This window comes from Diaphorina citri, unplaced genomic scaffold (genome assembly GCF_000475195.1).
Source record: "Diaphorina citri unplaced genomic scaffold, Diaci psyllid genome assembly version 1.1 scaffold931, whole genome shotgun sequence".
Lineage (NCBI taxonomy): Eukaryota > Metazoa > Arthropoda > Insecta > Hemiptera > Psyllidae > Diaphorina > Diaphorina citri.
In genome coordinates, this window is record NW_007378362.1 from 81291 (window position 1) to 95321 (window position 14031).

At 37.8% G+C, this 14031-nt stretch overlaps 1 protein-coding gene across 1 annotated transcript in view; it reads left to right on the plus strand.

Moving 5' to 3' along the window:
• Positions 1-2304: 2304 nt before the first annotated feature.
• The window catches only part of LOC103513156 (LIM domain and actin-binding protein 1), a 35592-nt gene continuing 23865 nt past the window's right edge, over positions 2305-14031 (plus strand). Inside the window, exons 1-5 of the mRNA XM_026826434.1 lie at positions 2305-2410; positions 5412-5492; positions 6704-6870; positions 8455-8558; positions 13681-13746. Of these exons, the coding sequence (XP_026682235.1) occupies positions 5466-5492; positions 6704-6870; positions 8455-8558; positions 13681-13746 (364 nt within the window). The 5' untranslated portion in view covers positions 2305-2410; positions 5412-5465. The remainder of the gene's footprint in view (positions 2411-5411; positions 5493-6703; positions 6871-8454; positions 8559-13680; positions 13747-14031) is intronic.

Genomic DNA, 14031 nt, shown 5'->3' on the forward strand with positions numbered 1-14031 from the left:
GTCAGCAATTCACTCATCAAGTCATCACACTTGAAAACAATATTGTTATTGTTTACGTCAAAATCGAAATCGATCACATTAAAATCACTCACAAAGTTGATCACAAAGAAGAGTAAATCACACTTCAAATTCAAACTATCCTGCCTTCAATAAACGCGACATCTCGTTGAAATTCACTCACCACATCTGAAAATGTTCACGTCAGAATCGAAATCACATTAAAATCACAAGAGTAAATCACTCTTCAAACGATCCTGCCTTCAATAAACGCGACATCTCGAAGATTCAGATATAATTGAGTTCCAAGAGTCACACATTATAATGTGATAGATCTCAATGAGTTAGATCTTATTATATTGTGACTTGAGTTTCATGTTCCAAAGATGAGCAATATGTCGAGAAAATCATAAACATCTCGGAACTCATCAAAACGACGCACATTTCTTGTTGCTATGACAACGGAGCTATCACATATCCAGAGGTCATTCAACTATAAATCATCTTTTATGATGGCGTCTTTTATTTGAATTTTGAAAAAGTTTATATGCTCGATGAGCGACGTTTCTGATGTGGGTGATGTTGCTGTCACATCTTCATATATTATATGTCATGTTCGACAGATAGTACTCCAAGATAATAGGAAATCAACATGATTTCGGACATGAAAGATGCGTTATAATTATGTTGACTGTCACTCCGCCTTCACTCCTCCGACTGCCACTCCGCCAAAAGTTACTCCTATTTCAAGAACTCATTTAAGACTGATTTGTTTGAGCTCCGGTCGATTTCTGAATTTCAGCATATTTCAAAGGTTCTCTTTGCGAAGAATTAATTAAAAAGAGCTCACGAATTCATAACACAAGACACGCACTTAGGAGTGATGGAAGAAATCATTTCACTTGGTTCAATTATCACATGATATTATCTTTTTCGTGCAAAATAATGCGCCTGTGAGTAATGCATATCTGCTCTCCCATAGTCCCATTATACTCGCAAACAGCATGCGTGTATATTCCAGTGCATTCTTCACGCTTCCAAGAGATGAAATTTAAACAATCACACACAAAATACAGGGAAAATCCAAGAGTCACACATTATAATGTGATAGAGTTCCAAGAGTTAGATCTTATTATATTGTGACTGAGTTTCAAGTTCCAAAGATGAGCAATATGTCGAGAAAATCATAAACATCTCAGAACTCATCAAAACGACGCACATTTCTTGTTGCAATGACAACGGAGCTATTACGTATCCAGAGGTCATTCAACTATAAATCATCTTTTATAATGCCGTCTCTTAATTTGAATTTTGAAAAAGTTTATATGCTCGATGAGCGACGTTTCTGATGTGGGTGATGTTGCTGTCACATCTTCATATATTATATGTCATGTTCGACAGATATTACTCCAAGATAATAGGAAATTAACATGATTTTGGACATAAAAGATGCGTTATAATTATGTTGACTGTCACTCCGCCTTCAAAAGTTACTCCTATTTCAAGAACTCATTTAAGACTGATTTGTTTGAGCTCCGGTCAATTTCTTAATTTCAGCATATTTCAAAGGTTCTCTTTGCGAAGAATTAATTAAAAAGAGCTCACAAATTCATAACACAAGACTCGCACTTAGAAGTGATGGAAGAAATCATTTCACTTGGTTCAATTATCACATGATTATCTTTTTCGTGCAAAATAATGCGCCTGTGAGTAATGCATATCTGCTCTCCCATAGTCCCATTATACACGCAAACAGCATGCGTGTATATTCCAGTGCATTCTTCACGCTTCCAAGAGATGAAATTTAAACAATCACACACAAAATACAGGGAAAAAGGAACTTAACTGTCTGTTAGCTTAACAGGAGTTCTAATGACTGAATAAATATTGCTGAAATCCAACATTAGTTAATGTTTTTACCGGTACACCCCTATACCTGCACCAAAACACCCTACAAATTCCTTCCCTTCTAGAGATGTGTAAAGAGAGTTATTGATATAAAGAACTACTCTTTTTAGTAAACTACTCAGTCAATGAATCAGATCCGAACTCATTCTAACACAGCTGAAGAGAGTAAGTTACATGTTTCAGGATCTGATTCAATGGAGAGTAAGTAGTCAATTGATCAAAGAGAGTAGTTCAGTGGTAGTTCTTTTATTGTAACTTACTCACTTCTTCATCTCTAGCCGTAGGTAGGTACTTGCCATTTTTCGTACTGCCTGTCATAATACTCGTAAACTCTGTGTGTTTTCTCTGTGTGCTAATATTTGTCTCTGTGCATGTTTTTGTTCTCTGTGTGCTGTGTGTCATCTCCCCCCTCTAGAAGCAAACCTTCGCCAAGAGTGAGGCCTCCAAGAAACGCAATGTAACCTCCGAGGAACCCGTACCCGCCTCCATACCCATCAAAGAACTGGTGAGTTTTATTAGAAGGCCAAGTGTAGGTTGAAAAGTATTCAATTGATCAAAGAGAGTAGTCCCGTGGTAGTTCTTTTATTGTAACTTACTCACTTCTTACACATTTCTAGCCGTAGGTAGGTACTTGCCATTTTTCGTACTGCCTGTCATAATACTCGTAAGCTCTGTGTGTTTTCTCTGTGTGCTAATATTTGTCTCTGTGCATGTTTTTGTTCTCTGTGTGCTGTGTGTCATCTCCCCCCTCTAGAAGGTAAGTTGTCAATTGATCAAAGAGAGTAGTAGTTCAGTGGTAGTTCTTTTATTGTAACTTACTCACTTCTTACACATTTCTAGCCGTAGGTAGGTACTTGTCATTTTTCGTACTGCCTGTCATAATACTCGTAAACTCTGTGTGTTTTCTCTGTGCATGTTTTTGTTCTCTGTGTGCTGTGTGTCATCTCTCCCCTCTAGAAGCAAACCTTCGCCAAGAGTGAGGCCTCCAAGAAGCGCAATGTAACCTCCGAGGAACCCGTACCGGCCTCCATACCCATCAAAGAACTGGTGAGTTTTATTAGAAGGCCAAGTGTAGGTTGAAAATTGTTAAGTTTAATTAGACAGCTAGTTTGAAACCTTGGTTTCACCAGGAAACCAGGTAGAAGAAAAGTTGAAACCAGGACGAAAAGAAAGCGAAAAAGAGTTTTACCAGATGAAACGGTAAGTTGAAACGTTTTGAGGGTGAAATTTTGAATGGACGTATAGGAAGTAATACCAAGAAAAAGATAACCAGTAAAAAAAAGGGCCAAGTTTCTAACCTCCTCCTCAAAGAGTCGGCAAATAGCCCTAAAGGATGGGTTGAGCTTATGCGAATCTAAGAATATTTAGGAGTTTTGGTATAAACAATACTTGGGTCTCTTCCTGATCCCTTGTGTGCCGCGTCCATTTTAATTTAGGACTATTGCACAGTTTAGGAGGTTAGAGGTTAGGTCAGTGATAAGTCACCAGAAATACCTTAATGAGTCACTAGAGATACCTTAATAAGTTACTGTAGATACCTTAATAAGTCACTAGAGATACCTTAATGAGTCACTAGAGATACCTTAATAAGTTACTGTAGGTACCTTAATAAGTCACTAGAGATACCTTAATAAGTTACTGTAGATACCTTAATAAGTCACTGCAGTACCTTAAGTAGTTACAACTGTGAGGACTGGAGATTTCGATATGGTCGACGGCGTTTGCCTACACTGTAGGCCCTACAGGTTGTATGTGACCTTTTCTAATGCTCAACTTGAGTTAATCGCTTTCAATTGGGCCGGATTTGAAAAGCCTAACTAACCAAAAATCTAACAAAGAGTTCAGGGATTTTTTCTATTTTCCACAGCTTTGCTTATAGCCCCAGGTTTCCAAGCTTTGCTTATAGCTTCAGCTTTACACCAGTTTCATCGTATTACTTTATTCAATTCTCCAACTGTACCATTTCTGCTCCGTCCTCACACTCAATCAATCTCAACTTCTTCCTCGAACCTCTCATTCTCATTGAAATCCAGTAGTTTATCTAATTATAAACTACTAATAGTTTATCTAATTATTCAGTAGTTTATCTAATTATTTTTTTCACTGGATCTGTCTAGGCGGCCTTGAATCTCGGGATGAATGGTAAGTATAAGCTCCTCTACTGTGGCATGCTATACTTCTTGCTCTCTCTGTGTCTGGTGGGAATCTTGTTCTGCATGTGCTGTTTTGAGCTTTCTAACGCATGGTGTTAAACACTGACTAGATTTTTTTTTTTTTTCTTCAATATAGGTAGGTGTCTAAAGTGTTCTACAAGTTGACAGTGTGGAAGTCGATATTCTAAAGAGACATAGACTACATACCGGGTCAACGAACTACGCCGGGTGTGATAACGGCTTAAGCCTAGGTACTGATCCGTCATCCCGCGCGAAAAGTGTTCTACAAGGTAGGTGTCTAGCCTATCTAAGCACCTACCTTATTTATAATGTCTGTTAAGACTACAAAGTCCTCATATGCCAACAAAATTAGGTATGTAGTCTATGTTTCTTTCGTAGGTCTTCTTGCAAATCTGCTGCTTTTTGGTTACTTCCCTGTTATGTTATCTCTTCTCTCTATATTTTGTGTTCTCCTTTCTATATCTTGTTCTTGTTCAATATTTATGTCTCATGTTTATCAAGCCTTTTCTTTTTTCTCCTTCATGTACATAGGAAGCTATGTACCTAAAGGTGTAATTAATGTTTTTCTTTTAGATCTAGACTCACTGTATATCTATGCAAAAAGTCAATGTAACTAGAAGTTAATGTTATCTATGTATGTAAAAAGTCAATACCAATCTACCAATCCACATGTAAATATTTTATAATTTTATATTTAATTTCAGCGTGATTAAAAATTGAAAATAGCTGGCTTCTAAATCGGCCATTTGAACGCTCCAGTTCCCAACAGATCACTGAAGTTAAGCAACGTTGTTTGGGGTTGGTATCTGAACAAGAAGTGACCAAGGGTATGACTTGCTTCTGGCTTGTTCGGGGTGAAAACAGGAGAAGATACTCACTTTTCTCGGCTTTGCTTAACTTCAATGTCCTGTGGGTAACTAGTTTTTACTTTCCTTATCCTATAGGAAGGAAAGTAATGTAATCGGGTCAAATTTTCGATGGTCAGTTTTTAGTGCCAAAACACGTCGTTTGGGGTGAAAACAGGAGAAGATACTCACTTTTCTCGGCTTTGCTTAACTTCAATGTCCTGTGGGTAACCAGTTTTTACTTTCCTTATACATACTATAGGAAGGAAAGTAATGTAATCGGGTCAAATTTTCGATGGTCAGTTTTTAGTGCCAAAACACGTTTTGAGGTCCCATCTATCTCGAGAACGGTAAGAGCTAGACCAACTCAAAATTAATAGGCTATGTTCTAACAAATGTAAATAATTAGTTCATAGCTTGGGTTAAAGTTAAAAGACAATAAGCTGCAGTATATGTAATGTTTTTCCGTTCTGTTTTGTGCTTACAGAAATCCAGTTTCAGCAAATTCGATGAGCTCAGTAAGAAAGCACTCGCCTCCTCCATGACAGATGTACCTCGCACCTTGCAAGTAAGTAATACCTTGTACTTTGCAAGTTTTTCTCCAACGATCTCTAGCAAGTAGAGTACAATACATTTATTTAAGAATACATCTAAAATTACAAATAAAACACCCCTTCCAGGTTTTCATGTCCTGGAAGGGCACTCAAAATCGAAGCCGCATTCCCACGCTGAACTGCCAGGCAAAGCATGAGTTTCAACTTACTTTGCAAGTCATGCTTTGCAAGTAGCTATTAGATAAAACCTTTTACTATGTAAGTAACTAGTGGTTCAGTGAACTGTAGAACTTCCTGATAAAAATAGCCCGTACAGAGTTGTGTTGAATCTATTTGCCATAGCTCAAAATTGGATAACCCGCTCGAGAAATATGGTGATATCCATGAAAAAATCATACTCGTCCAAATGGCATACGTACTTTCTAAAAAGTACCATGTACCTCGTCGTAACTTGAAAGTATTAGTTACCCTCAAAGTCACTAAACTTTGATGAAATATCACCAATATTTCTCTGTGTGTTAAGCCTGAAAGCAAAAGCCAAATATTACCTTGGAACAAAAACGGCTGTCAAAAGTGTTAATACTGTTATAGTGGATTTCACCAACGACTTAATGATGTACCTCGTCGTTACTTGAAAGTATTAGTTACCCTCAAAGTCACTAAACTTTGATGAAATATCACCAATATTTCTCTGTGTGTTAAGCCTAAAAGCAAAAGCCAAATATTACCTTGGAACAAAAACGGCTGTCAAAAGTGTTAATACTGTTATAGTGGATTTCACCAACGACTTAATGAGAGATTTAACTAATGGGAGAATTTTTAATCATCCAAAAAGGATGTTTTAATAATCTAAAAAGGAATTTTTAATCACCCAAAAAAGAGTTTTCAGTGATCCAAAAAGGAGGAGTTCTTTTTGAAAACTCCTGTTTGGATCATGAAAAACTCCTTTTTTTATCATTGAAAATTGTCCCATTAGTTAAATCTCTCAAGTTTTCAGTGATCCAAAAAGGAGGAGTTTTTGAAAACTCCTGTTTGGATGATGAAAAACTCCTTTTTTTTATCATTGAAAATTGTCCCATTAGTTAAATCTCTCATTAAGTCGTTGGTGAAATCCACCATTAATGTGTCGAATATTGAACCCGTGTGAATCAGGTTTTGTTCACTAATCCAACAGTATATTTGCAAACTCGAGCAACAATTCTAACCCCTCCCTCTCCATTTTCAGAACGGTGGCGGCTCGACGGCCGACATCTCGGGGGGCGCCAACTCCCCCCCTCCGGCACTATGCAAGTCCTGCGGCAAAAATGTATTCGTTATGGAGCAGATCAAGGCCGAGAAACAAATCTGGCACAAGAACTGTTTCCGATGTCACGAGTGCAACAAACAATTGACGTAAGTTGACTGGGGTATAAGTAGGGTAAGAAAATAATCCACTTTGTCTGGGGTATTAGAATGTATTCGTTATGGAGCAGATCAAGGCCGAGAAACAAATCTGGCACAAGAACTGTTCCCGATGTCACGAGTGCAACAAACAATTGACGTAAGTTGACTGGGGTATAAGTAGGGTAAGGCCGGCACTGCACAGCACAATGCACGCCCAACACCTACGCAAACAACAACAAGCCAACCTCAGTCATCTTGAAAAAGCCTACGAGTGAGGCGAAACTCGAGTCGGTGTAAAGAATAATCCCCAACTAAGAACCCTAGTCAAATAGAAAATAAGGTAAGCCATTATCTAATTTGGGTGTCTAATATGAATCTAATTAATAATAAATATTTGCGCTAATTTCACTCGTGTGGACCTGAAAATTCACGCAAATATCTCGTACACTCGCAAGCATCTGTCGGAAGACCAGGTTTGGAGATATGTCGTAGCTTGTGCACTGGGCTTTAGAGGTCACTGGGCAATCCCTTACGCCGACCACTCAGGCTCATACCCAGTTAGACCGTCTGACAGATAGTCGAAACATGTGTGGCGGAAAAAGCTCCCGACCTGGGTCTGTCAGACGTTCTGAGCGTGAGTGGTCGGCATTAGCAATATCGTAACCTAATGCAAAGACTGACCCAACTAAGAAATAATAATAATAATAGTGCTTATTTATACTGCTCGCATAGGACTGATAAGTCCCTTTACTCCAGCAGTAGGCTACTGAGAGAGAGGGGATGGAAGGTAGAGAAAGAGGAGGGTGAGAGTGGTAGAGAGAGAGAGAAAAGAAAAGTCATACAAAGGTGTGGGTATTTCGCGTTTTTCGGTCAAGTAGTTTGGGTTGAGGAGAGGAGGGAGGGGAGGGAGAGATGAAGACGTAAGGGATAAAGGGCAAAAGGGAAAGTGGGCACAAAGGAAAGGAAGGGGGGAGGGGTTATAATTTTATTTTTCGGGGTTGATTGACCCGTTGAATATTTCATGTCCACCTCTACCACCAAAAGCACCACCACCTCCACCACCACCACCACCACCAGCACAACCACCACCTCCAGGGAAGTAGTTCATTCATTGATGGAAAAGATTACGGAACAAGTTTTCGTTTATTAGTGCTTAGGGGTCGCCAAAACGTTGAACCTTTACCCTGCCCGACTAGGACTGAAAAGTACCTTCACGCCAATGGAATGTTTGAAAACTTGAAAATTAATAAGCATCGGAATTGAACCAACAACCTCTGGCTCCTCCATACCTCGGCTGGGATTGAACCCACGCCCTCCTTTTTACCAGGCGAGCGCCTTGACCACTACACCACCGAGGCAGGTATAGATGGAAAGCTGGATCAATCCAGTTGCATAACTGATACCAAAAGAATAGTACAAATACTCCCAATGAGATGGAAGCTGAGAACTCCTTGATGATGATCCTAATTATCTAAATATGAAAATAACTTTTACTCTTCACTGGTTTTGGTTGATAGGTTTATTTTATTGTACCATCAATATGATACCATCAATAAGATGATCCTAATGCCATTCCTCTGTTGTACCTTTCAGGTTAGACATCTACAGTAGTCACGAGGGTGTCCTCTATTGTAAACCTCACTTCAGAGAACTGTTCAAACCCAAGGCTGTGGTAGAAACGCCCGATCCCGAGCCATGTAAGTACAAACCTAATGCTATCCTGAAATGATAACTCTGATAAGTGAGTAGTCCACTTCCAAAAGTGGACATATAAAAGAAAAAAGTGGACTTTTTTTAGGGAAAACACGAAAAAACTCATATCGTTTGAAACAGGCAGCCGATTTTAATGGTTTTGGTTTTGAAAAAAAAAAATCTAAAATCTAAGGGAATCTGTTTGTATATAATATGGTATTTCTGGTAAAGGTGACGTTAATGAGGTATATTAAGGTCAAAGTCCTGAGATGTCCAGTTTTGGCACCCTTAAAAAAATTGTCCCCTTTTGGAACTGGGCTACTCAAGTGATTGTCTTCATGTTACAATAAAGGAGAAAATTTGGAAAAGGCAATCTTTATAAAAAAAAGCAACGTTAGGATGATGTCCCCTTCCCTCTCTGAGAATTTTGCCAATGAAGCCTTGAGAAAGAAAATAACCTTTGACTTAGGTTCATTTTTATGTGTGCTTCTGTGCTTTCCATTAAACTGATGAAAATCTTTTTTTTTTTTTTTATGCCTATGAGAACAATTTGTTCCTTATTAACCCCCATGAATAATATTATGAGTTGATGTTCTTTGTTTGCAATTTCGCATAACCGGAAACTTTACTAGCATGATAAAAGAGGAACAGGACAACACTCTTGGACTAATTTAAATCGTAATCTGATTGGCTAATTGAGTGTGTGGTCCCGGGCATTGGAAATTGTTTCGTTTGACTTAATCTTTCAAATGGCTTTCTTCTGATTCATCTATTTCGTGTCTCTATCGAATCTCGAACCACAGTTCCCTCGGTTCTGAGTCCAACGCCTTAGCAACTGCACTGCTGGAACTTTTAACAAGTTGATCTAAATTTGAGTCATTGTGCTTTGGTAGTGATAATAATGATAGTAAACGTAGTGCTAGTTGACCGAACGATAGTGAGGTCTATGTTTTAACTCGACCATTTTGCATTTGGTTTAGATGTTTGTTTGTTTGTTTGTCTGTTCCGCTATAACTCCCCATTGCCTTTTCTGATTTTGATGAAATTTGGTACACATCTTCATTGAATCAAGACACGTCGATCCTTGATAGATATCTACATAAGACGTGTAGATAGTTTTATTTCTGTTTTGATATAGTGTCACCTTTTTTTATATATAGGATAAAGGTACCTACCTACATAAGACGTGTAGATACGTTTACTTTTATTTCTGTTTTGATGTACCCATGTGTATTGCGTAGGATTACCCATTTAGGCAAAGTCTCAGCCTAGGCAAAAGCTGAGTGAGGTCTACAGTTCACAGAACCACTAGTTAAATACAAATAGATACACAAACATAACACAGGTACTGAATGTCGTGTTTGAGGGCAGTTAATTTTAACTGATGCCAGTTTGAAATGGTTGTGTCTAAAAAATAAACAAAAGGAGAGATGGAGAAAAGGGGAAAGGGAGGTGATAGAAAAGGAGAGAGATAGTCTAGTTTAGGAAGAGAGAAAATGAAACATTGGGGAAAAGAAAAAGAAAGAGGAAAAGAAAAACAAGCAGGGTCCGTCCCTCCGGGAATTTTTCAGCCCGTAGTGATTAGAGAAAATCAGTATCTACCTAATTACCTATGTACCTACCTAATTTGTTTAATATTCAGTTTATTATTATTATTCTTGATTTGATTTTTTGATTTTACTTTTATGTAATGATTTAAAATCAAGACTAGAGCCCGTTCTCCCTTTATTCCCAATATAATGTTCAAGTCACCCATCCATTTATTGGCCTTGCTCGGCGTAGCTTAACATAGATGACGCTAAAACCGGTCTTAAATGATCGACTGAAGTGTTATCTAAAACTTTCTCGCTTTGAGTTCACAGGTCGTCGCGACAAATTTCCGTTTGAAATAGGCAGCCGATTTTAATGGTTTTGGTTTAAAAAAAAAAAAAAAAAATCTAAAATCTAAGGGAATCTGTTTGTATATAATATGGTATTTCTGGTAAAGGTGACATTAATGAGTTATATTAAGGTCAAAGTCCTGAGATGTCCTGTTTTGGCACCCTTAAAAAAATTGTCCCCTTTTAGAACTGGACTACTCAAGTGATTGTCTTCGTGTTACAATAAAGGAGAAAATTTGGAAAAGGCAATCTTTATAAAAAAGCAACGTTAGGATGATGTGTTTTTTTATAAATGTCGGGACATTGACCGTCAGGCCATTTTCCTGAACATTAGAGTGATGTTCAAACCTAGTAAAAGTTGTATTTTTCTTTCGGAAACGAAAATAATTCCAATGGCAGGCCTCCTTGAATTTCCTGTGGCGCTATGACACAAAAAGAGGGCAAAAATTTCGGAAAAGAAAATACAACTTGTATTCAAAAACCTGCAGTTTTGAAAAGGAGAAATTTTTTGTGAAGTCTTGTACCCCCGTCCCTGCCTGTCTTGTACGTTCACTGTAACTGGGTCCCTTTCTTTTGTTAACCCGGAAGACCAATATTGAGGGGTTTTTAGTTTCCTGAACGTCCTAAGTGGTCGATACACGAAAAGCTGGGTAGACAAATATACAGCTTTTTTTTTTTTAAGAGGTTTGACAGAGGGAGCTTTAACTGCTATGGTCTTATCGTCCCGAAATCGAAGAGAGAAGGAAGACAGGATAGGAGAAAGCCAGCAAGTGAACCATCATCTATTTTGCCATAAGTTCGGAGTTTACTACTTGGTTCAAGTCTTCAAGTGAATGGTCATCAGTCATTAAGTACTGAATTCCACTTGTGTTCATTTGGTAGTCGAGTTCGTTTACCTATTTCGTGAAGTTCGTGTGTTTTTACTTTTTGTCGGGTCGTCTTTAGAATCTTTAGATGCTACTGTGAGATTGTCTTTAGTTTAGTTTGTCGTGGCTTGCGAATTTTTAGTGGATGTGGATTATTCTCTTTTTGAGGCGTTTTAACACTACGGACAGTAGGCCGTTCGCGCCCCGGTAAATTTTCGATTTCCAACATGTTGTTAATTTGAACTTTTTAGTTCCTTACCTACAGGAAAGAAAATGATGTAATCCGGTTGAAATTTTCGATGGTCAGCAGCCAAAAGTTTTGGCCCAAAACACGTTTTACCCCCAGTTTCCGGGGTGAACAACTGATATTCCAGTGTTAAAACGCTTAACTCGAAAACAAATTGCTGACATATGCGTTGGATTTTACTTTGATAAAAAATTTGACCAAGGTATTTGGAAAACCTGGACCCTAGAAGCCCTGTAAACTGGACCCTAGAAGCCCTGTAACCTGGACCAATTGGGGACCCTACTATCGCCCTCGCCGGGGCAGTAATCCGAGTATAGTTATGAAACAGACACAGTATGCCAAAATTACCATCGAGATTTTCGGAGCCGCATGTAAGTTCTGGCTGAGGGCTAAATTTTACGAGGTCAAAGCGAGGGCTTACAATTGTACAATATTAGCTACTATCATGATGGAAGACTCAGTAACTTTGTGAAGTTCCATAACAATAGATGTAAAAGAAATAACTTATACTCTTCACTGGGTTGGTGGGGTATTTTTATTTATAGAAAAACAGACATGTTTCGCCCACTGGGCATCCATCAGTGTATAAACAGGGATATTATAACAATTAGGTACGTGCCTAATATTAGGTACGAGCCTAAATTTATGCCCAACTCTGTGGCTGAGAGGTCAAGAGCATTTGACTCTCAATTCGGAGGTGCTAGGTTCCAGTCCCGGCCAGAGCGCAAATTTTCTAACCAAAATTTTCCATTCTTGGATAGGCATGAATTTAATAGAATGTATACCTTGAAGTATTTTACAAAGTAACCTAATGAGGGCCTATTATCATGTACCTACTAAATATGGATCCGTAAGGGCCAAATTCACATAAATGAGAAAACACTTGAGTATTCAATCTTGATTAATCCTCCTTTTGATTATTTTTCCTCTCTAAATTTTTCGTCTCAAAAGCGTTGTGTCCCATGTAGGTTTGTTTGTTGTGGAAAACATTTTCATAACTTGCTTCGTACTAACGTATCGTATGTTTTGTGTTTAATAATAATCATATTGTGCGTTACATTATTTATGTGTTTCTACGTTTGATTAATATCTTTTATTGCTGTGCACTTGATGGTTCAAATTGTGCCAAAAAGATCCGTAAGGGCCAAATTCACATAAATGAGAAAACACTTGAGTATTCAATCTTGACTAATCCTCCTTTTGATTATTTTTCCTCTCTAAATTTTTCGTCTCAAAAGCGTTGTGTCCCATGTAGGTTTGTTTGTTGTGGAAAACATTTTCATAACTTGCTTCGTACTAACGTATTGTATGTTTTGTGTTTAATAATAATTATATTGTGCGTTACATTATTTATGTGTTTCTACGTTTGATTAATATCTTTTATTGCTGTGCACTTGATGGTTCAAATTGTGCCAAAAAGTGACGTAAAGTCAATTGACGTACTTTATTGTTTTTGAGCAAATTATTTTCCGAATTGTTATGGCGTTCTTGAATTGACTAAGAACCCCCTAAACTATTGAAAAGAAAAGATGTTTCTGCGCCTTTTTTATTTTGTAGCGATAAAAACTCCGCAATTTTAGACTTATGCCCATCCTGTAGTACTCTACTATGTCTCACCAGATGGGCGATAAGAGACAATAGCGAAAGAAAATTTGACAATCGAATATGAGTTTAAATTTTTTTGTCAAATCTGGGAATCAAACCCGAGACCTTCTGCGTGACGAGCAAGCCCGTTACCACTGGACCAACCTTGCTCTTTATTTGAATGACAAAGTCATATGTTCCGTTTAAGAATTGATTTTAACTTACAACCCATAATACAAAGGTCATACAACATTATGACCTTTAGTATGGGTAATCTAACTTTAATTTGAAGATAGGTAATCCATCCTTAAGATATTTCATATTAGGTATATTCTTAGTCATTTATTAATTATCAAACTGTGGATTATTTAACATGTATTGTAAAATTATTATTACAATTAAATAAAGTATCATTACAAATTACAAAATTACAACCCGTGTATTATCCGCAAAAGGGAATTCTTATCGTTAATATCTGTTATTTTGCACGCTACCTAACCCCGTCAAATATCAAATAGCTAACGTTTATTCCCTCTCGTTTTCCCCGCAGCAAGTGACAAGCCCGACCTGGGACTGGAAGAACTGTCCAGCCTCAACGTCAAAAATTGGACACCAAGTACCTGATATGACCTTTTTCTATTCAAGATTGGACACCGACTAGAAATATGTTGATTTTTTTTCCCATGCACAATCATTAAATTTGTATTTATTTGTCCTGGAATTGTCCATTTGTTTTTAATTCTTACATGACCTTTGCAAAGGGACCGAAATTATCGCACCAAACTCTTGATCCTTGTCCTTGAATGTGGAACGAAGGTAATAAATGTCCTCGATACCTAGAAATAACCTCATGATGTAATCTTTTGTATCCTTGATTGCAAAAAGAGGGTTGATTTTTGCC